The sequence below is a fragment of the Epinephelus fuscoguttatus genome, linkage group LG19 (assembly GCF_011397635.1).
Source record: "Epinephelus fuscoguttatus linkage group LG19, E.fuscoguttatus.final_Chr_v1".
Lineage (NCBI taxonomy): Eukaryota > Metazoa > Chordata > Actinopteri > Perciformes > Serranidae > Epinephelus > Epinephelus fuscoguttatus.
The window spans coordinates 19,243,231-19,268,017 of NC_064770.1; the positions used below are offsets into that span (position 1 = coordinate 19,243,231).

General features: G+C 41.7%; 1 protein-coding gene across 1 annotated transcript; it reads right to left on the reverse strand.

Moving 5' to 3' along the window:
* Positions 1–2,303: 2,303 nt before the first annotated feature.
* On the reverse strand, positions 2,304–17,515 carry hs3st3b1a (heparan sulfate (glucosamine) 3-O-sulfotransferase 3B1a). The gene is made up of 2 exons (XM_049562173.1): positions 16,681–17,515; positions 2,304–4,155 (listed from the first exon to the last, which is right to left on the reverse strand). The coding sequence occupies exons 1-2, from the start codon at positions 17,172–17,174 to the stop codon at positions 3,537–3,539; spliced, it is 1,113 nt and encodes a 370-aa protein (XP_049418130.1). The 5' UTR covers positions 17,175–17,515; the 3' UTR covers positions 2,304–3,536.
* Positions 17,516–24,787: the final 7,272 nt, after the last annotated feature.

Here is a 24,787-nt window from a genome sequence, read left to right on the forward strand (position 1 = left end):
GAATACAAAGGCTTTTCATTGACATCATAATACGGGCGACAGCTCATCCGGCTGCTAGCACCTAGACTCCAAATTTCTGTACATCTGTTCTCTAAACCAAACAGTCTGCTGCTGTATGATGTTTTATTTTCCTTCACTTGTATTCAGCAGTGTTGATTCTATTCCCCAGTGGTAGCTGCCAAGTAGATGTGTGAAGTCGCTCGGTGCTCAGGGCTGCCAGGTGTCTTATTTTCCTTGTCTTCCCAACCTTCAAACAACAGCAGCCTCCCTTACAAGAGCCGGGAGGGATGTGTGCTAACAGCAATTCCCCAGTTGGGAGCCTAGCAATTACAGCACCCCTCCTCTATCCCTGTAATTGCAAAGGGAGCTGCTTCCTGAGCGATCAGACTGCTAGCCTGCCACCAGGGAGACTGGCTTCATCACCTCCGGCAGCCCCAGGTAAATGAGGGTGTTTTGCTGGAGAGTTAAGTAAAGGTTGTTCGTTAATAGAGTGGGGTGATTCATATCTCGCTTGAACCATAACCTTTTGCTCTGCGGTTAGTTGTGTTGCATGATGGATGGGGCGGGTTGCTTGAGGCAAGTGCACAGACAACCTGTGGTGCCTCCTTTAAAATACGACAGAACAGAACAAAATGATGAAATATAGCAAATGCAAATATGTGCAACAGAATGTAACTCTACTGAACGTTGTATCAGCAGCGGCAAGATCACTTGTGCTTCAGGTAACAGCTCAAATACACAAACAGGACAAAAGTACGTCGTGTTTACACCCACATAAACACATTTAAACAGCGGCTTGTAACCTTACCTCACGTCATATTGTCGAGTGCCGAGTGTTAAGTGTCACCGGGGGACATAAAGGAATGCCAGTGTTTTTCATAATATGTCATTTCTCCCTGGATGAGAAACCTGACACTTTGTTATGTGTTTCTGGAGGTCATGGCAACAAAACCCACTCATTGGTGGCAGCGGGGCGGCTGAGACAGCTAAAAGTAGTTAACGCTGCTGTGCTAATTAGCCAGTTGATGGTGAATTAGACACAGCGGTACACCTTTGCCTGCAGGGATGCAGAAATCCATACAGGTGAGGTGGGGGTAGAGCGTTAAAGAGCAACACAAGTTCAGCATTTTAAAAGAGCAGAACAATGACACAACCTATGACATGCTTTAAATATAATATAGTAAAATAAATGTTAAAGTCCAGGTAAAGTAAAATCAGATATGTTAGTTGGACCAGTAAAACCATTGCATGATAACCTGTAAATAACAAACATCAGATTTGTCCCTCTCTTTTAGTGGAAAGAAGTAGTGTTACAAGTAGTTTACATTCTGAAAACATTCAGTCCATCTACAAAACATATGATAAACAGCCTGAGGTGAAGGCTGAACGATGAAAGCAAAAAGTGCAATAACATGTCTGCTTTTCAGCAAACTCACCCTCAGACCGTGGCTTTGATGCTGATACTATTTTGTAAGCAGTAAGATAGCTAGCTTTCACAGCTGCTATGCTGATCTGCGGGCTGAAACTAAAACCAGAGTTAGGTTTCCTCAACCCTGCAAACAATTCATGTATCTTCTCTGTTCTTGTCCTTGCAAGTTGTTGTATTTTTCGCCATGATGCGATTGATAGTGGTGCTGAATATACTATTCCACGAGCACTGAAAGGTACTGTGAGCGCACCAAACACAGTGACTTCCCCTGTGTGTTAGCGGTGAGTTTGCTATGTTCAGCAAGCTCTCTTAGCTCTTTCAGTCTAACAATTACACGAATAAACAACGCTGCTAAATATCACAATCATATAGACACGAGCAAAATTGCCGTAACGAATGCACCTTTTGGTCCTCTAACCCAAATCAGCTACCCAAGCCGGCGGTAGTTACTGCCGCTGTTGTAAGATGCTAATGCAGCGGTGCAGTGGCTCTCTTGATCTTCAGCTCCTTCTTCAGCTCAGGGAGTGTGTGTGCTTCATGCTTCTTGGTCAGCTACTGAACAAGAGTCTTTCACAGCACAGCAGCTTGTTCTTCGGCTCGTGGTGTGTGTGTGTGTGCTTTGTGCTACTTGGTTAGCTGCTAACGAGAGTCTGTCACTTCGCAGTGGTTTATTCTTTGGCTCAGCTACTGAGTGGACACACTGCCAGTTTCTCATAGCAGAGAATACTGCTCATTTTTTGTCATAATTTTATTGCCTAATTCTATATGCTTTGCAATTTTGGTTTTGCTTTACCCGGACTTTTATACAGTCAGGCTAATGATGACACACCATTTATGATTTTGGTAAAACATGTTTATTTCTTACTTCATAAAATTGACATGACTGCACCATTTCAGTCAAGTTCTCTGCCAAACCTGCTTCATCTCCATGTTTGTAAAGCAATGCATACAGCGAAATAGTGCCTCTACCACAGCGGGGTTGCAGTACATCATTACGGAATGATGTCTGTCAAAATGTTGACAACTCTATGTCTACAAAGGTTGAATAAAACTCAACCATACATCAAATCTAAATTAGGAATTTTGGCCCAAGGCAGGTTTATTTTGATTCTCTTCAGCTGTCACTGAAAGTAAACTACAAAGATGCTTATTTCAGTTGTTGTATAATGGGTGAGGGCATCATTAACACATCAAGTATCACCTGTCATTTAAAAAAAAAAAAAGAAAAAAGCTGTACAGGATGATCTATGAGAGCCATTTCAGTAGAGATCAATGAATGTAATTATGCCATACGATTCTTTTCTTTTTGAAAAGAACAATAACTGATTAGGCATTGTGAAATCCGTGCAGAAGGTTTCTGGATAGAAACATTCCAAAAGTATCGTGTCAGGACACTGTACTGGATCCTAATCAACATTCCTTTGTATAAATAGTGGTTAAGTCAAAACATTGCAGTGGAAATTTATATTATTATATTAATTTGAAGTTGGCTCAAGGGTCAACCATAAACTTACTACCATTAATGGATCCATGTTTTATTGCGGTGCTCCAGGGATCAAGGCAGTGCCATCACTCAGGTCTAATTGACATGATGAGGAGCTATTACTGTATTGATCCACCTGGCAAGTGGCACTGGATCAGCTGAGGCCTGTATCGACCTGACTAAGTGGGTCCACAGACCTCTGAGGGTCAGGCAAATGTTAAGGGGATATTACCAATTGTTTGTCAAGTTGGATCTTGTTCAGCTTTAGGTGAAGCAAGAGCAGCATTTGGACAAGTCCAACAAGTATGAACCCAGAAAAAAAAAATCCTGATGGGGAAAAAAAGGATACTGACCCTGCTCGTAATACCCGTAAAAACATTGTGCTTTTATAAAAATGCTCATGTACTCGATGAGAATCTGGAACATGAAGTGTTATGAATAATCCTGGTTAGGCAGCTTAGTGAGTTAATATCATAACAATAAATTATCATAAAATAGACTTCTGAACTTTTTACACAGCCACCAAATACTGTACATACACTGTATAACAATATCTCCAGAGTGATATGATTATAAAAAACACAGACAAGGGACCAGCATGAGTCTGTCGTCATAGCTTCCCCCTCAGTCCCAGCCAAAGTCATGACCAGTCATCTGGTAAAACTTGCTGTTAAAGGGTTTATAAAAGTCCCTTAGCCTCTGCACCACCTCTGGGTCAATATTAGGATGGGTCCTGCCTTTGGTTTTGCCCAGGCAGTGTGGTTTGCTGTTCCCCTCAGGTCTCTTAAGGCAAGGGAAGCCCTTGGCTGGGTTAAAGTGGAAATGCTTCTCCGTGACCACCCTCCTGAGACTGAGAAAGTCTTGGACGCGAGCCATCTCGCCCGCGGGGTCGCTAATCAGATGCTCTCCGCTGACGAACAGCAGCTGCTCCATCGGGAAATACTGGAGCCAGCGCTCAAGGTGCTTTGCATACATGCCAATTTGAACGGCGCTCCATGTGGTGTCAATCAAACCCGCTGACATGTTCTTAAAGGTCAGGTTCTCGAACGAGGGGATGTCCGGCTTTTTGGAGCGAGTCTGGGTGTAGTCTGAGATGGCCCGGGTGACAGGATCCCGGACGACTACAATCAGCTTTGTGTCTTTAGACATGGTGTAGATTCTTGCAGGGACCTCCTTGGTGACATAGTAGCTGGGTGTCTTCTCCATGGTCAACTGGCCCTCTGATGACTTGGGCATCAGTTCCCTGCAAAAGGACATAAACACACTGATTTACATTTGGGCTGCAGGCACAACTTGGTACCATTGTATATTTTATTCATCTTTCCACCACCTCAAAAACTTTTAAAGCTCCCGCACAGGAAGATGAGATTAACACTGACACAGAAGCTCCATGGCAGGTTTAAAATACTGTCAGGTAGGAGCAAGTCAATCATCATCAAGGAGACAATTGTAGACATCACGGGCAACACTAGCAGAGCCTGTGAGTGTACCCAAAGTGACAGGAACTGGTAGGTAAAGCAGGAGTCCTATCAATCATCGGTGATTGCGTGTGAACACAATACACAGTTCATAACATGTTCCAAATACAAACCCTTAAGGGATACATTCATCTCCCGCTGCTGCACTTAATCTAGCTAAAGACCTCAATCCTTTTTCAAGCCCCACAATCCCCACATTGAAATATTCCACACCTTCATTACATTATACAAAGGACGGTTTAACGGTGAATAGGCAGCATTATGCGTCTTAATGTCATGCCAAGACAGATGTCTGTGACTGTACCTTTCCCGTCATGTCTGTCTGTAATTTTGCGTGAAATGTGAAGATTTTTAGGAGCCACGCATTCCTCTGGAGAAAATGCAAAGCCTGGGAGCTGTCTATTCCCATAACTGCGCATTCTTCTTGACCCTGGATGGCTCTGGTTGATCATAATATAGCCTGTTAACTGCAGCCCTGACTGGATAATGGCTAAAGTGAGCCAAGGGGGATTAGGACTAAGCCAAACACGCTAGAGCATTAGAGGCTGCCCGACTGCCTTGTTGGCTGGCTGGGTGGCTGGCTCGTCTCTGGAGAGAGGAGGAGAGAGGGGGGGAGATATGTGGCTGCGACGATGAGACTCACTGGTGAGCAGTTAATCCATGAGGAAATACAAGAGATGGACAAAATAACACAGCCAACCAAATCTAGTTACTGTTTGTGAGACTGACCCACCTCACCTCAAAATATTAATGGAAATGGGCGCTATGGATACCCACAAGTCTCTCCTGCCCACTTTAAGTTCGTTCCATGCAGTGTTTTTTCCTATTGTATTTGAATATTTCTGCATACTGGGGTCTGTAAACAGTATTGGAAATGTATAAATTGGATATGACTGGTAAGTCTTGTCTTGTGGATTCAGTGAGACCAATTTTGTTCATGCATGATGATGTTAACCCTCATAGTGGCCATTTCATTGTAGGGAGGCCATTTCTTTGACATCACTATACAAAATGACCTATTGTGACCTTGAAGATAATCAAAGACTCATGAAACTCGACAAAGATAAACTAGAGACCTCAGGCATTCAGAGGATGTATGGCTTATCGAGGTATGTTGATGATAAGGGGCTTTCTCAGCGGTTTCCAGAACAGAAGTGCTCACCTTCCAATAGAATGTCAAAAAGATGCTAATCATACAGAAATCTCAAAATGTCAAACGTTTTTGATGCCACGTCACAGCATGAATTTTGCTGTGTTGTTTCTCAAAGTCTTGGTGTCTTAATGTGGTATTTTGGAGGGATTTTTTTTTTAACCAATTATATAAAGTCTCGAATTGTCAAAAAAGCTTACAACAGACTTGTATTTGGGAATGCTCATGTTTGAGTGAAATGAACTGAGCAAACATTAGCTCAAGTGGGTAGTCAGCATTACGGTTTTATACACCCAAAGACCAGGCCTCTGATAAAGACAGGGCTTTATTATTTTTTTTTAATTTATGGTATATTGAGCACCAAATCTGTGTAACAAATGGCATCAACCCAAAAACGGATGCAACAACCTATGAGACCTAATTGAACATGATATGGCCATCGTATACTTCCATCATAATGTTCTAAGCCCCTATACATATACTCTACACTTATAAAATTTGAATAGGCGCCCCTAAACAAAACATAGTATTTAGTACATATTCATGCCTAGACACTGCTGAGCTGCATCTCAAAATATTCTCAGAGTTCTCAGCTTTCAGATGATGTATACCACTTCTATGGGGCAAATACTGTTGACCCGCTATCTGTCCCTAAAGATCCCCTGCCTCTGCTTAAAAAAAGACAAAATTGGTGTATGATATGGAGACATGGAGCGGAAGAGGTTAACCTATTTAAATTGTAAACTCCACACAAGCTAAAACTTCCCAACTTGTTATATGTGTAAAAATACTTGCACATGCATAATTTTTGTGTCAATGCATTGAAGAGGAGCTCAGTATTTTCTTAGGGGCTGACGCCTGTGAACACAACATCACATATATGTTTTCTCGCCTTGTATTGAAACAGAAAGCGAGATATGCACACTCAGGAGATTGAAGAGATTTATTTATTAACTGCATCAAACTAACAGTTGGTCCCTGCGGTCCTTCATCCGAGGATGATATCCCATACAGACTCAACAGATGTCTTGAAAGCGAGAGCAGTGTGCCCATATCGCATTTTCTGCTATATGTGAGGACGGAAATAAATATAAGCCATGATGCGATGCTCACAAGCATCAGCCCTCCAACATATCACATTTTGGTTTAAGTCAGTCAAAATGTAAATCTTCAGTTATTACAGTATTTGTTAATGTCCTCATGTTTTGATTGTGAGCGGTTGAATCTGAATTGAACAACGGGAAAGCAGAGGAGCCATGTCATTAAAGTGATTACAATAATTTCCAACCATCTGTTGGTGCATGCACAAGGAGCTTCAATATCCCTCTCTGAACCCAGCAGCTTTCATCTTACAAATTTATGTGGTGGGAACGAGCAGAAAATGATCTGCCAGATTTTGCTGTGCTGCAGAGCACTGGGGGGGAAAAAGCTTTAGTGATTATGGGAAAAGTAGGCATCACCCATACCTCATTAGAGCCATACAAACACACAAGGGGTTCTCTTTCTTATGCAGTTTCATCACCTTAATGTCACCTGCTCTTTCCTTTCTATGGAGGCCTGGGCTCTTACACATTTATTCCACTCCTCTCTCCCTGAGTGTCATAGTCTTACCATTGTATGTGGTGGAAAAACCCACCAACCTAATCAAGGTAATAGGTGTGAGAGACACAAACAACTCTATCAGAACGCCCCACAATTATCGTCTGCATCTCTTGGATACACACAAGCGGAGCGCTGTAGGCCTTTCTCGGGGGCCTCAAGGGACACAAAAACTTACTACCAATCAAACTTTCCACTTAGTCCCCGAGCAAAACAATCTGTGTGAGAAGTACATGCATTATTCATCTTAGCAGAGATAAAGCAGGGGAGAACATCTCTGACTGAGCGAGGAGTGAGAGACTTGCCTTAGGGGGGCAGATGTAGCAAGCTTTCACAATTTGTTCTGCTTAATAAACAATGTCGCCTGGAACCAATAGGTTTCAGTGCATCCTCATCTATCAATCAGCCATGCAAAGGCATCATCATTCAGCTTCAAGGCAGTAAGAAAAAAACACAAAACAATCCTCTCTGTAGAATTGAGCCACAGCGTGCCGACTTTTGCCCCTTCATGAATTTTGCATGTTTCGATTTGACCTCATAAAGCTACAAACGCAGCTTTGCTCTAAAAGTGTAACATCTAAGTGGGCTGTAAAGCCATAAAGCAAGAGTCTGAGCTTTGAAGAGTTTCTACCTATAATTGGTGCACTAAAAATAAATCTATATTGATGCTGGGGCATACACGTAAACATCCTCTGCCCTCTAACCTGTCCTCTTAAACTCGCAGGAGAACAGCCGGGCCGAGGAGATAACAGAGGAAGACTTTTAAGAGAATGAGACTGAGCAAGGGAGGAAGGACTGGAAGAAGCACAGAGAGGATTAGCTGGAATCAGGTGCACTGTTGGAGGATGGAGACTGTATAGGCTGACCCCGCTGACCCAGAAGCCTAAGTCTCAGTTTGAAGTCACCAGCCACTTTAGATGCTGTGTGTGCATTTTCCTGCAGCAGTAGCACAAGATAAGTCTCACCCCTACTGCAGCCTACACGCAGATATTAATCCAGGAGTAGTGTGTTGTGTAATTTGCCCGTGTTTAGTCTGCTGGGCAGTCAGGTGTGTCCATTGAACAGGCTCCTGGGAAGAAAACGTTTGAAACCTGGTGCCTTGTTTACATTCGCTGCTATCAGGAAGCAGGTTCAAAGGTAGGAATTTACAACGCTCGGCTGCTGGGTGATGCCCTCGGTGATGAGTTCACCAAAGTGAGGAACGAGTACAGTGCAGAAAACTCAGACAAGACTTAGACTTTTTGTAACCGGCTGGTATTCTGCTTGACTGACTCTAATTGGCATCTATATTTCAGCTTTTCAGACCACCGTGACAAGGGACTGCTCCAGAAAAAAACCCTCAGCGATATCTAATGTCGTGATGAGTTCTAATCTCACACTGCAGCTCTGTGAGTGCTTTAGCTACTGTGGGAATTTTCTCAAAGACAAGATGAGAGGTGGTGGTATGCAGCCACTTATACTAATCAGACCAATACACTGTGAGATGAGTTCCAGACCTAAACTCAAAAAGAGAAAGCATCTTAAGGAGAGATGTTCTTTTGTCATTTGTAGCCCATCTTATCACGCATGTGAAAGTCATCGTCGCTGCGCTTTACACTCAGGACCTTTTTTAACATGACGTTGAACAACGTTCAGTATCTCAACAGCATTCCTGAGCAACAATGGTAATGCAGAGAATGCCTTTTTTCCCATCCTCCGTTATTACTGTCAGTATGCAGAACTCAAGGCCACCTGGCTGTCTGATGGAGACAGGCCCAGTTTGAAGAGAGGAGGAGGAGTGCGTGAGACATTCTGGCTTCCCTCAAACAACTGTCAGTCTCACATTAACACATAACAGTTCTGACAGTCAGTTGTTTATAGAACCAGTGAGCACTTTTTCTCAGGGTGGTGGTGCTGGAACAACGTAAACTAACGATGCCAAATGAATCGCACTGGAAGATTTTACACTGGTAATGCATGAATTTCCATATCGTTCATAGCTACTGCTTTAACTACTGTTTCAACAGATACGTATATTCAGAGAAACGTTGGAGATACTTGCAGTGTGTTTTATTGTTAACAGGTTGTTATTGTCTGCTTTCATTTTGGAGGACAGCTCAAAGAGACGAAGCAACAATGTCACATCAAAGTCTAGTTAGAGGTCTCGGAGTAATATATGCACATACGCAAAAAACTGTGTTATATATTTTTTTAAACACCAGAGGGGACTTATAAATCCTCCCATGTGATGTCACTTGAGTCAGCGTCTTTTGGGGCCGGATTACAAAGTTTAAATGCTCTGTATGTGACATTCAGAGCACTGATAGTAGTAGCAAACCAATATTTTCTATCTAAAGATACAGTATAATGAAGTAATGACATCCTGAGCAAAGATTGTACAACTGTGTGTGTTGTAATCTGAGCTTCTCTGTGGTTTGTTGTGTGAAGCTGGTCCCACCATGTGTGCATGTTAGGGCATGTTTGTATCCCACTGGCTAGCACGGCACTCAAACTGTGGTTACCCCCAATCTCAATATTGAGACCACATCAGCGCGGAAGCGTAGCACCCACCCTCTAGTTCCCCGTTGGTCAACACTGTTAGCTTTGTCATCACTGTTGCTGTTGTTTATAGAGTTAGCACCGTTAGCTAGGCCTGTCGCGATATGCAATAAGTTGATTAATTGCATGGTAAATTAAAAGGGAGACGGTAAGTTTTTGAATTGCCATATTCCTGCATGTTTGTTTTCCTCGTCTCTCTCCACCAAAGAGACTGGACGACAAGAGCGTTCACTGCCGCGCATAGTCTGGCAGTCAGGTGAGTTGGTTCATTAGCGTAATGAACGGAGGGAAAGCTCTTGTCATTGAGTGTCTTTATCTCTGTGGGGGAGGCAGGGCTATGGGCTACACACACACACACACACACACATACACACACACACACAGTGCGATCTTCGTGAGGGGGAGACGAGGAGGAGAAAAAAACAACAGTTGAGTGTAAGAGAAAGACGGGGAACTTGTTCCTACACAAAATGCCACAGCCCCTGTGTGGGAGTATTTTGGATTTAAACCAAATGACAGAGCCCAGTAATTTGGACGGGCCGATGTGCCAGGTTTGTTCTAAAACCATCTCAACAAAAAGAGCGAATATGACCAACTGCACACCTAAGAGTGAGAGACTGAGAGTCTATTTTTTGTATTTATTTATTCATTTCGATATTTTTATGTTTTATTTGGGATATTTAAATTTTCTTATTTGCATTCCGAAATATTCTCGTCAAATAAATGTTTATTTCTCTTTAAAAGGGTGTACTTGCATCTTTTTGCCTTTATTATCATTATATAAGTTTAAAAAATTAAATTTAAAAAGCAAAATTACAACAATGGTCTTAATAGCACAATATTACGCAATATTATCGCTTATCGCAATAATTTCTGACGCAATTAATCGGCCAGCAAAATTTGTTATTGTGACAGGCCTACTGTTAGCTGCTAGCTGCCAGCTCAGCAACCTCCATGTTGAGAACCATGTTCAGACAACTAATATGCTGTAAATTTTACATATACGCCCTTTAAAGATGAAAAAAGTTAGAAAGCTATGAGTTAGAAAGAAGCAAGCTCACCACACCTCTGTCATCATCTCCTCACCTCTGTTTGAGGCTAGAGCATAGACGTATAATAATATCTAAGTACTGGATCCCAAGATGGCACCTATTCATTCCAATGGTATAGCTTGCCTGGCGCATACTTTAAACCTCCATGGCTCAAGAATTCATAACAGAGAGAGTCATAATTGACTTTGTTTGCAGTTGGAGGTGTCCTGTCAACAGTTTTACAGACATCTCTTTAATAATGGTGCTTTATGGGGAAAATGCTTTTTGGGCCATGGGGGATTTGTTTTGCTGCAATACCGCTAGTGGCCACTGGGAAAAAACTGGCTGCAAGGAAGAGCTGCTTTCCTGAGGGCCTGGGCTTGAGACTCGAGGCTTCATTAGCTGCTACTGGCTTAATGAACTAACCAAACTGGCGAGGGGCTAGTTGAATTGTGTGTGATGTAAGCACCAGGTTTTGGCAAGGAAGAAGAATAAAAAAAGACAATATCTGTGGCTCCGCTGCATCCACTTTGATCCCCTTTAAAAAAAGAAAGAAAGAAACTGCCCATCATCAGTTCGACAAAGTAATAGAAGTGCGATGCTAAATCAGTACTAAACAAGCAGCACTGCTAACCAGAACCCCCCCCCCCCAATTCTGAATAAGTGTCACAAAGCGACTTCAGAGAAAAGCTGAAAGACACCGGCCAGCAGCAAAAGCAACTACTGTAGCAGTGATAATAAAGACTTGGTTGAACAAAGGCAACAACACTAACCCATATAATCGAGTGGGCTCCAATAGCCTAGAGTTTCTTGGAATGAAGTGTTGGAGGAGATTGAATGAACAAAGGAACAGAAACTCATTGAATGAAAAACCGAAAGAAGAAGCTACAGCCAAGAGAAATGAGAGCAGCTGATTATTACATACTGTATGTGTTCATGTCACTGACTGTGGTTCTAAATAGCAAAACAAAATAATATGTCAGAATTATACTGTAATTGTTGGTACTATTTGGATACCTATACAGGCAATCCATGGTGGATAAAGTACCTGAAAGCCATACTTGAGTAAAGGCACAGATACCTTACCAGAGGATGAGTTTGGTAGAGGTTAAAATCACCTATTAGAATACTACTCAAGCAAAAGTCTTAAATTTAATATCTGTAATTTACTGTATTTAATTGTATTTAATTGTATTAGATATAGTTAAGTACTTAAGTGAAAGTTAAAGTTTATTTTGTCCTTAAAAATGGGGCCTACACTTGAAGAAAAACAAGCTCTTCACAACTTAAAGGATTTAAAGGCAACCTTTGACCTCCAGGGCAGACGCACTGAAGTGGAGCTGTCACCGCGCAGTTGCCTGTCACAAATCTCTATGTCCTCGAATCATTACTACCCTTTCTGCTGTGGGACTATGCTTTCTGTTTCTATTATGAAGTCAGTCTCATTGTATGGTGGAATTTTGCTCATGTTGTTGCTAGCATGTAGTATCTAATCTGATGTGCAGCACTTGTTTGCACTTGTTCGTACGTGATTACCCTGTGGTGTAACTTGCAAACTAGGGCCACTGATCACCAAACCTAGTGATTTTATTTGTGGTAACTAAGAAAAGAAAATGCTAATGAGAAATATATCGGAATAAGTGAAAGATGACAGAAATATAAAGTACAGATACCCCTGAAAATACATTACACAGCTGCAGGCAATAATGTCATGCTAAAATATCAGTAAACAGCTATTTCAATCGAAAATGTTGGTCAGCTACAGCTGCGATTGTGGGTGTGACGCATTTTCATTTCAGTAAATATGGGCATCATTTACTTTGTCAAAGCACCCACAATTATGACGTTAGAGTTTCCACTTAATGGGATGAGACAACCCATTCTTTACATCTTATGTATGTTTCCAACATATGCAGTGATTGGTACAATTAGGTCATTCCCCACCACAGATGCATGCTGGTCTGAGAGGATCAGCGAAAGCAAACAAGACTTCAAAGAGGCAAAACCAAAGATGGCTGAGGCAGATTTCTAAAGTTGCTCTGACTTGCTGTCAGGCAGTCTCTGCAGCAGAGAGACAGATAGAAGCAGGAAACAACACATTCTCTCTGAAGATACTACAAAAGAGAGAGAGAGAGATGAGGAAGTCAACAACTCAAGGGGATATAATGGAGTGAACTTGTTTTGTTTCAGTGTTTCCAAAGTGCTGTAATAAGTGCTGTGGTTTGACAAATTGCCTCAAGCTAAAGCCCAAGGGGTTGTTGCAGCAAATTAAACCTTCAATCTCCAGAAATGGGTGGGGAGGTGCACATTATTGACAATCTGGAGGACTTATTCGAAGAACGCTAGCATCATTTCAGGCTATCGGAAGAAATCTGATAGAGTCTGATGTTTTGGAGTGTGGGGGATTATGGTTTGTGGAAATATTTTAGGAATGTTTGGAACAACAGCTAGCATGTGTGAATTGTTTCTGCGAGGCATCTCATTATCAACGCAGTTTTCCCTTCTTTTCCTGTCAGTGTGCTGACACATTAGTTTAAGCTGGGGGGATATACCTATATCAAGAGCTCTTTCACTTAATGCCGATCCCCCTGCGTCCTTGCAAAGGAGCTAGGAGTGTTGAGTAAGCAAAATTCCACCGGTGGACTCGAATGAACCTTCTCCTGGGAAAAACGTAACTTTTCCACACAGAGATCTCTGAAAGTCAACTTTCAGGCTGAAAAGCTTAAGTGTAGTGTTTGAGTCTTTTCTTGGGCGGGTTCCAATGAATGCTCTTTCTGATGAACTCCTGCTGGGCTTCGTCAAAGGGCACTTTCACCCTTCTGAGCACATTTGCATACAAAGTGAAGGCAGAGAAAACATGTTTCACACTAATTGTCTGCTCTTTTATTGTCAGGGTTAATGCAGACCTCAGGGGTTCTCCAGCATCCCCTTTCATTGAGCTCCATAATGCTGTTGCGCTTTCTAAAGACTCACTTTAAATTTACTGCCCTCTATCTGCCACTGGCCTGCAGTAAGCTTTCCCTGGGGCTCTGAGGAGGATTAGGCCGTCTTCTCTGACACCCTCAGTGAGTTAGTAAGAAGGCGGCTCATTGTTCTATATATGGAGCCTCAAGAGGAAAAACACAATCTCAGCAATTAAGTCACATCTACTGTATAGACCTTGATTTGAGAATGCATTCAGTAGATGAGTATTAACCTGCCAGAATAAGACGTACGAGAGGAAGTTGGTGCTGTTATTAAAGAAAGGAGGGGCCAAGGACTTGCCTTCTGTGTGAGCGTGTCTGCTTGCCTCTCTGTTTCTGCCCATGGGTGACAACGTGCTGTATTGTGGTTGGTGTCCTGCTGGGCTGGGGCCTCTCCGCTATGTGGGGCCTCCAGTAGGATGGACATAGCAGACCTCCAGCAGGATGGACACACCAATCACAGCAGATAAATAGTGTAGGCACAACTCAATGCCACCACAGGAGCTGATAAGCCCACCCAGTGGAACTCCTCTCCCCAAGCCACTGCACGCCATTAGTCTCAGGGCAATGATGTGAAACATATAGGGGAAACAAACCCACACACACACCTTTGTCTGGCTTTATGCTCTCAGCTTATCTTTAAGACTAACTTCTGTGCAGACAGGATGCAGGACAGCATGAAGACATATGCTTCAGAAACAGCTAAAACTTTATAGAAAAATGCTCATTTGGTGAGTTGAGGACAAACTCAGTGACCGTGTGCTCTGCCATAAAGCCAGGCGAGGGGCTTTCTGAGCTCCACTAAATGATCATTAAGGGTTGACTCCATGTCTTGGTGCTCTGCTGTATGGGGTCAGTCTGTGGCACAGTGCTCTCACTGTGACAACTCAAGCCAAGTTGTTTTAATTAGCCAGATCACCTCTGTGGGAAAAAGAGGCCTTCATTATACAGTACACGTCCCAAGATGAAACAGTTTTCCACATCCACAGGCCGCTGCTGTGAACAAGTCGCTGGCATGTCTCAATTATATAAAACTGCTTCTCTGACTACACAACATTGTATTGTGTCCATCTTTAATGATAGCTTCTCCACCCTTTTAGACATTAACGTGCATTGCCTTGAGCATAACTTGATTTTAAAAACAAGCTTGAGGACTTTGCGCCTAAAGTTAAAAAAAAATCTTGTTTTTGTTACTCAGTCTGTAGAGATGGACAAAAGACCACTCTCCACACACTGATCATCCAAAAATGTCCTAAACCTGTCCGGAAATTCTTCAAGGAGCTTAAGCGAAAAGTCCTTTGAACAATGCTTCGCTTCCCCTATTGTAGCTTTATGAAGCCAGCTTTGAAACAGTGTCTAGATCCTTTGACATTGCCCCGCTAATCCCTCGGCTCAGCCAAATGGACACTCGAAACAGCAGCATCTCTGATTATCTCTTATTAACAATGTGGTCGCTCTGATGTAAAGCATTCAGTGCCACACCATTTCCGGGAACATCTTGGGTACATGACAAATCAATATTTTCCACGAACATTGCGTGCTTGTGATTTATTTCCAGTAAGAGAAGCAAGTTGTGTAACTGTGCAGCTGAGTCAATAGTAAAGAGCTTGCATATTGAGATTGTGAGGCACGGTACAAGGACAACAGTTGCCATGGCAGGGAATACAATAAAAATGTTACGTTACACAATATTGAAGGTGTAAGCAGTCTCGGGTCTCTACCTCTGACACTGATGTGTATTTGGATTGAGGATCAAAACAAATTACTGCCTCTGAATCAATACTCTGAGAACTCATAATGTTGAATCACACTCCTGGCATCTCAAGGATGACGACATGATGTAACTTGCTGATTTCTAAACTGAAGGGGTTGTTTCTTCCTTTGAACTGCACCCAGAGTTGAGCTCTGCTGTATCTGTTTCTACCTGATGCTCCCTTTGTGTCAGGAAGTGGAGATTCAAGGACGAATGGGATGTAGAAACATTCCAGGAACACGGAGTGAAGGCTATGCAAACAAGCAGGAAATCAATTGTGCTTTGCAAATGAACATGGCCGGGAAGAGTTGTGCTAAAATGCCAAGTTTTAGTCTTTAGAGAAATGTGGGTAGTGCCCTTTGACCTGTGGTATACTGATGTTAGAGGTGCATTGATTGCACCTGCAGTTGCTTAAACTATAAGGTACAGTGATGTTAGAATGTCATAGCAAATATATCAAAAGTTTGTAGGGTATTCATTCTAATACTATAACCTGAGGTGACTCTTATCACCTTATCAGCAGGTTTTATTGGCTGGGTTTCAGTTTCATTCCTGTCAGTAATATACCTACACATGTGTTTACTATTATAGACACATTACATATGCTACACTCATGTTTTGTATCCGCCTTAACCATAGATGTGAAAAATGTAATAAAAGAGGTAATCAACATGACAACCGAGGAATAAATGAAGTTTTTTTTTATATCGACCACAAGGATCTTGTTACGGAATTTATCTAATTGCATCTCAGTATCAGGTCATTATCTCATCTTATCACCTTGCAAATCTAATATCTTCCTTGGAAACGCACTGATACATGAGTTGTGTTCACAGCTTATTATCACATATTGTGCTTTTTTCCCCCCTGTTGCAATAAATTATATGGGACTTGCCAGGATAATGTAATATACACGCTATGTTGCAATACAAGAAAATTAAGCTTACACGAGGACAGAGGAACAACGTTAAATATTTTCCTTTTCATGTAGCCTGTTATAGATATTCCAGCCTATTGTCTTGTGTTTTTATGGTAAAAAGTAGATACAATTTGCATGAAGGTGGCACAAAGAAGAGATAAAATTTTCAGAGGAGGAACAATTATGATTTATTTTGGAGTTCTGTATCCAACCAGCCTCCCTTCATGATGCCCTTGAGCAAAACACTTGATTTAAATGTGTAAATGAAGTAAACAGAGCTCAGCTGATTGTCTATCTCTGAATTCATGTTTTTAAAAACAGCTGATCAGTGCGCTACCTGTACCACTCCAGTCCCTTGTCGTAGTTGCGGTCGAAGAAGTGCGGCTCCGCTCCCACCGCTCTGATGTCTGGATGCAGGCGCAGAAACTCCAGCAGCGCCCGGGTCCCTCCTTTCTTCACCCCGATGATGATCGCCTGGGGCAACTTTTTACTTTCCGACTCATTGAGGAAACCTGACATGGCATTATCATCCAACGCCTTCGCCTCGCCTCTAATTTCATCCCACTCCTCTCCTCTGCTGTCCAAATCGTTTTCGTTATTCAGCAAGTCCCTGGACGCCCCGAGAGAGGACTCCTGATTGTCAACTTCTGAGTCGTTGTCGTGCCTGCTCACCGAGCCGTACGCCAGGTTTGGCATGGTTGAGCAGTAGCCGACACAACAATATATCATGTACACCCAGAGGGACAGCATTATGCAGAACATAAAGAGTTTGTTTTTCACGTGGGATGATGGCACAACATGTAGATTGTGTAGAATCGGACTATATTCCATAGGGCCGCCGTGAAAAAGTTATATTCCAGTCAACAGGCATTTTGGCAAAGGCGCCTCACTCCTCTGCCATGACTCAGATCCTGGACACCCGGTGCGCAATTTCCCAAAACACAAGTTTCAGCCAATACAAACTGATACTGGCCGTTCACCTCCTGCTTCAACCCCAGGTCTGCTTGGAGAATGTGATGGATATATATTTAGTTTATTCTTGATAGAAACAAAAAAGAGAGAAATAAATAGAACAAAACAAAGCAGGCAGTGGAAATAGCGCAGGTGAGCGACACGCGCGTCAGAGACAGAGTTTGTCTCCCATCACTTGCTCTCAGTGTGTGAGCGCTCACACAGCATGCTGCACCAAGTTATGTGCGCCAGGCAGCAAGCCAGCTGGAATATGAAAAGGACACTTCCGGTTTAGCCTTTCAAAATAAACCCGAAGAAAGTGTGGCAAAGTAAGCTGAAAAAAAAAGAAAGATTTGAATCCTGGGAATTTGAGTCATCTACCATTTGAAAAACACAATTCTTTAGGCTTATGGCAATAACGTTTATTATCTGCAAATTATCTCAACAAATTGGATAAACTGAGCATATGCAGCAAGATATATCAGTGCATGTCACAGCTTTAGAGACGACCAACACAGCAATATATAGTTCATCTCATCACATATGACACACATTGTTGTAGCTGATTTTGGATTTTCACTGTCTTAAACTGTAACTGTGCTTTGGCAACACATAAGAAATATCATGCCAATAAAGCTTATTAAATTGAATTGAATTGAATTGAAAACTGCATACATCTCTAAGTTTTTGTCTTTTGATTTTGGACGCTGGATTTGATCTCTATATGCAAAATATTCACCATTAAGTAGACTGCATCATTGCTGCTGCAGCTTTAAAATATATTTATTTATGTATGTAATGAGATGTTTATAGTAGTTAAATGTGTATGTTCACCTTTTTTGTCCTTGTTTTAACTGTAAGTCTTTTACATATCTCCCAAGAACACAAAAACAGAGTCAGTTTCCATATATGTGTGCTCACCTACTTGGCCATCAAAGCTTATTCTTGCTCTGTCTGATTCATCCCTTTTATTTTGAAAGTTGTCAGTGTCCCGGACCTGTTCTGTCTCTCTTTGTGCGCACTGACGCAACTCTCACAGCCTCAGAAACACTGGAGGGCGGATGACTACCGGTGGAGTTGAACAATCCTTCCACTCTGAACATGATTAAAGTATTTTTAATGTCAAACACTGGATGACATTACAAACCAAGTCCTAGTCAGAGGTCAGATGTAGCTCCTTTTTTATATTGGATGGAATAAGCACCAGACTATAGAACAACAGTTTCAAGTTTTTTCTTTGTCAAAATACCTGCCAAGTTAAACAGAAGGCAAGTTTGAGATTGACAGCCTACCTGTTTGTGAAATTTTGGGGGATATTTGGATCACAAATTGTGAAATTAGGTAACAGATACATAGAGATTAGAGCTGTCTTTTGCTTATACTCCTGACAATAGAAAACAGAAGTATCCCAGGCTAACTCTGACATGAATCAGCAAGAATCAGAAGAACTATAGAATCACATTTATTGGCCAATGTGAACACATACAAGGAATTTGACTCCAGGTTTTTGCATTGATCTCAATGTAATAATGTACAATGTGAATATATCGACAGAACAGCTAGGAACAAGGACAACAAAATTGGTGACAATTGGCACAGTAAAGGTACAGCATATGTACACAAGTATATTAATGTTCTTATCATTTTTATTATTATTATTATTATTATTATTATATATTTTCTATTTGTCACTAACAAGAAGAAGAACAAATGAGAAACCAGCTGATTATTATTATTATTATTATTATTATTATTATTATTTTAATTTGTATATCATTTTGTTTTATTTTTTGGTAGTTGATGGCTTTTGCCTACATGTTTTCTCTTTTTAATTTATTTTATGTTTGATTTTTTTAATGTAAAAAAATAAATAAATAAAATAAAACTCTGGGTGGCACTCGGCTGCGGCTGCCTATGTCACCTACAGGAAGATCTGCCTCTGAGAATAGGTGTTTACATACATATATATGAAAAGCATATGTTTACTTGTTTGCATGTTTATGACTTAACATGTGCACTTCTGTCATTTACACCACATCAAACATTAGCTTTAAATACCAGGTGACAAACAAGTGGCATGACTTGAAGATATGCCCCACGGATCAGCTGTTTCTTTAACAGCTTTACACTTTTCTTGGTATTGTGGGACGTATGGTCGAGTGAGTCAGAGTTAATTGGCCTCATAATCCTTCTTAATTGCCCTTGTAATCATTCCAAACAATATGAACATGCCGTCCTACATAAACAACTGCTGTCAGTGTATTTTGGGGATCCATAAAAGTTAATAATTTACTCTGCAGGGGTGGGGTGGTACAGATACTGGAGTCATATGAAGATGTGTGAATGTGACTTCTGAAATGTCACCTAAAGTTTAGTGTGTGTGTGTCCGTGTGTGTATGTGTGTGTGTGTGTGTGTGTGTGTGTGTGTGTGTGTGTGTGTGTGTGTTAGCACCTCCTCTTGATGCAGGGTCAAAGGCCTTCAGTCCCACTGCACCCCTGAGCTAGCAGAGGATTAGCAGGATTACCCCAGAGCTGCCATGTCAGTCAGAGTTTCAACAGAGACAACCCTGCCCCCTTCATCTAAGCCCCTTATCTCATCTCTCAGACACTGCTGTATATGATATATATGTGCTGTGTGTGTGTGTGTGTGTGTGTGTGTGTTTTCTAATCCTAATAGTTGCATTTCCACAGTGCATGGGCACAAGATAACCTGTGTGTGTCAAGGGGTTTACTTGGAGCTACACAGTCACGGTTTGCCCTTTCTCCATGTGTGTCTCTCTGTGTACAGACCGTGTTTGTCTTTGCACTGTGTACTTGTAACTCTCCGTGTGGAAGTTGAATGGTAGAGTTCAAGTGTTGTCAGAGTATTAACTTTACTCTGAAGTCCACTTTTTCTGTGTTTAGCAATTGGAAGAAGCCACTTATAGATGGCTGACGTATAATCTTCCACAACACTTATTCCTCCACCCAGAACTCCCAGTACGAGAACACTATCAGTCAACGCATGTCTGTTTTGAAATACTTACAATATGTTTGTCTAACTTGACCTTTTTACGATAAAGTATTAGTCACAACCAAAGTTTTCTGACAAATTCAGTCCATTCTTGCCAAGCGTAAGCACACTGGAACACTGTAATAGAGCACTGCCAGATGAACAGAGTTAAATGAACAATTATTGTCTCCTCTAAATAATATTATGTCTGGGAATGTTGCAACTGACATGAGAACATTACATGTAAGTGAACTAAAGGTCCATAGTGTAGGATTTAGGGGAATGTATTGGCAGAAATGGAATGTCATATATTGAGTTTAGTGATGTTTTCTTCAGTGTATAATCACCTGGAAATAAGAATCACTGTGGTTTCATGACCTTAGAATGAGCCGTTTAAATCTACATAGGGAGCATGTCCTTGTTGCGATGTTTTTTTTCCTACTATAGCGAAGGCAAGACCCGCCCTACTCTGTCTTACTCCGATTGACTTACCCTGACATTCTTACCCTAACCCTAACCAATCTCATTCCTCATGCCTAAACCTAACCAATCCAGGCAAAAAAGCCAATGACTACTAGCCAATCAGAGGGAGAGTAGGGTGACCCATGCCTTGGCCATAGCAGGATTCATAATTTCACGTTCTTGTCCATGTACATCGCCATGCTACACTGCCATGTTTCTACAGAAGCCCAGAATGGGCAAACCTAACACTGGCTGTAGATATGGCCATTTGCATTTTCACGTCAGCCACCACAGTTAGCAGCCCTACCGCAACAAGCAGCATAAGAAAAATACAGATTTTTCAATGTGAAACTGGTTTATTCAGTGTTTTTTCTTTAAATCACTAGGTGCATTTGATTTGGAAAAGAGAAGACCTCTGTGGATAATTCAGCTCCTGGTAAAAACCTCCCGACTGTCTGGATCTTAAGATATCGGAGAGAAAAGGTGAGCACTTAATAGCAGGTCTCCAACATGCTGAGCAGCTTTGAAGAAACATTGCTTTGTTATATGAACTTGCTTTACTCCAACACGGTCTCACTCTGAAGTCGTCAAATTCTGGCGCTTGGGCAGTGACTTGTGGTGTTGGACAGTGACAAAAAAAAACATCCTTTAACGCTGGCATGATACGCCTCCGGTCACTGTTGTAGTTTAACGGTGCTTGGTGGTGTCAGGGGGAAACGTGATGGAACAAGAATGAAAGTTAAGGCGGTGAAAGACCAAGAAGGGCGAGCGGGATAGGTGGTGGATGGGTCCAACCAACACTGGCTTTCACCCAGGAGAGCAGTGTTCAATTCCTGAAAGATCATAAAGCCAAACCCTGTTCTTTTTTCCTAAACCTAAACCCACGTGCGTTAGTTGTTGGAGGAAAAAAAAACATCAATTCACGTTGTTGTACTGACGTAGTGCGTTTATTTTGAAAGAGACTGTATGTAAATGGTAAATTTCCTGTGAAGACAGAAGTCTATTTTGAAAGAAGACAATGCATGTAACAGGCAGAACTTGACACAGCATCTCAGAACACCAACAACCAACGTACCCTGGGTACCTTTCGCGTCATATCTGGGTGTAGAAGGTCCATGACCGAAAGTTGATATGTGTTTACTGGTTAAAATCATTGGGTCTGTTTGATTTTGAGAGGAAGAGACCCATATGGAATATTTGGCTCATCGTAAAAACCTCCTGAACAGAAAAAGTGAGCATACATTAGCAGGTGCTGGGCTGGTAGCTCATCTGCGATGTGTCGAATATTTGTAGTGTTTGATTTGTAGTGTGAAACTGCTTTATTTAGTGTTTCTACTGGTTTTAATCACCTGGTCCATTTGTTGTGGAGAGGAAGAGACTTCTGTGGATAATTCAGCTCCCTGTAAAAACCTCCTGAACAATGAATACCGAAGGAATTCTAACTGGGAGAAGTTTCAACTGGTTGCAATCTGCAATCCTCACCACAAGATGCCACTAAATCCCCCTAAATCTTACACGCTGCTCCTTTAAATAAGAAAAATGTGTAGAAGTATCTGGTCTTCACTCAGGTGGAATTTTGCCTGCTTAGAGTAATATTACCATCCTATCAAAGTTGTGACTCTGCCCTTCTCTGCTAAGAAAGCAAGATTATTTAATCCAGTATTATTAAAATGTGTCAAGGTAAACAGTGAAGTTACCTCTGTATAAATAATTAAAGACACTTTAACATGCAGCACACTAATATTACAAATAATTTATTTACTTTAATGGCACTTGTGTAAAGCCGATAATATTTCGATGAATTCTAGGATGATATTAAGATGTATTAATAATGATATATGTTCACTAACACACTATAAAAATGGACCTGGATCTTATTTTTGCCTTTTTTCTGGGGTTTCATTTTTGTCTGCATGGAGGGGATTGACAGACTTCAAAGTAGAGCACAGTCATGGAAGGATGAGGCTTAAAGTAAGAACAAAAGACACCTAAGGGAGGATGCACACATACACAAACACGCATGCACACACACGCACACACAAAGGGCACACAAGCAGACACACTTTTTTTCCAAAATAAAAGTATGTGTGCTGCTTTGCTCCGTCTGTTGTGCTTCATGATGCACAGAGACAATACTTTAAACCCACATACACACGTGCACTCTGTGTCACTGCACACGGACTAAGGAGAAGAAAACCGGACCCACTAAAGGGAGCGCTTGACTTGTTCTACACATCCTCAATACGATACCACTAACTGAACCATGTTAACACATTCCTCTTCTGCAGCCTAAACAGATGACATAAACTGCAGCTCATACATGAAAGCCAGACAGTGGAATGGGATCAGTACACACTGTGATACTGAGTTCAGGCGTGTGTAATCTAATGAAATCTGACCTATCCTGTGTGTGTTTGGGTTGTCAGCCTGACATGTGGTGGCGTTTTATGCTTTAGTAAAAGTAAAAATGTAGTTTAACAGTGTTCACACCACAGAAAAAAACTTTTGTTGCATCATTGTGTGGAGAAGAAAGCCTAAAGCTGAGTCTTTTTACCCAACAAGGACATGTGGTGTCCCACACACCTGCTTGCACAATAATAGCGCTGCTAACAATCTGTGCTAGCTTAACAACTTGCCCTGTCAACATGTTTTCAAAACCCACTTTTCAGCTTTCTCGCAGGTGTGTGAATAAAGTGGGAATCAGGTGCAAAGGTGTGCCCTGAGTGTATTCTTATGTCTGTGCTGTAGGGTAAGATTCAACGTGCGCTCATAGTTAAGTACACAAATGAATGTGCTCAGACGTGACAGTGCACTAACGTCACTGTTGGACCAACCTCCAGATGTCAAAGATCTGAGCCCATTACAGAGTAAAGTGGACTGATGGATGATCCCATTTGCTGCTCTGTCCCAGAACACAAACAACACTAGGACAGAGGAGGTCTTACACACGCAAAGCCCTCAATCTAATGACGGGGTTATTAGGCCAGCCAAGAGGCAGATCAAGACACCGCTCTGGCTCCTTAAGTCCTCCTTCAAGGTCTTCAACTCTGGCTAAGGCCATTTAGAATGTCTATAAATTCTCTGGAGCCATGCTAGAGACCATCTTATCTTCTGTTAAGAAAGAGTCTGAGCGGATTTCCCCGCTTGATCCTGTAGAAAAGGTCTTATCCCTTACTGCTGTCCTCCTGGACCTGAAAGCAGCCCTGTGGCAGGTTGGAGGGCTCAAGCAGGCTTAGATGTTCTGCTCCTGCCAAGTCTTGCACAAACTAGAACAAAATCCGTGATGCTGTTTGGTCTTTTATAGAGTGTAAAACAGTGGCTCAATTAGATGTAAAGATGCACGACTTTTGGGAACGAGCATTGGCATGTGGATGCAATGCTTCGAAAACATGAAGCAGGATCCTTGCCCTCTCCTCAAACTGCAAATTCTATTGGTTTAAGAAAATTAACTCATGCTGATGTGGCCTATTTGTTTTGCCCATCTTTTACCCTATAAGGAAGTTCCTTAGCATCACACTGTATAAAGAGCATAACTTTTTATAAGCTGAAGGAATTGTCTCAAAAGTTCTTCCATATGAAAACTGGTTGTGTATTCCTGTAAGTATATGAGTTCTCCGGATCCTTTTCACAACATCCAGATGGTTCACAAGTTTAGCATCAAGGCCTTAGGTGTGGTACAAGGTTTCAGGTGTGATACAACTTTATCACTTCATTTTCAAGTCGTCATTCCACTTTAGTTTATGTAGTTTCACTTTGTAAGAAACATCTGCAGCAAACTTTCTACTTTCTGAAATAAATAGACTCCAGTAAGTGCTCAGGTTTCTTTTGAATTTTAGGGGGCACACATAAGAAACAGGGAGTTTTGGGGGGCCTTTGCGAGAAAATGCGTGTCAAACAATTTTCTGCATTCAGGTTCATGTATATGAACCAAACATGTATGTGTGTTTTCTGCATCAGTCCATGGTCTTTAATTTGGTCAAAAGTAAAGTCCTCTGCTGCTTTCATGTTAAAGGAGAGGTCCGGTATTTTTGCACTTTGA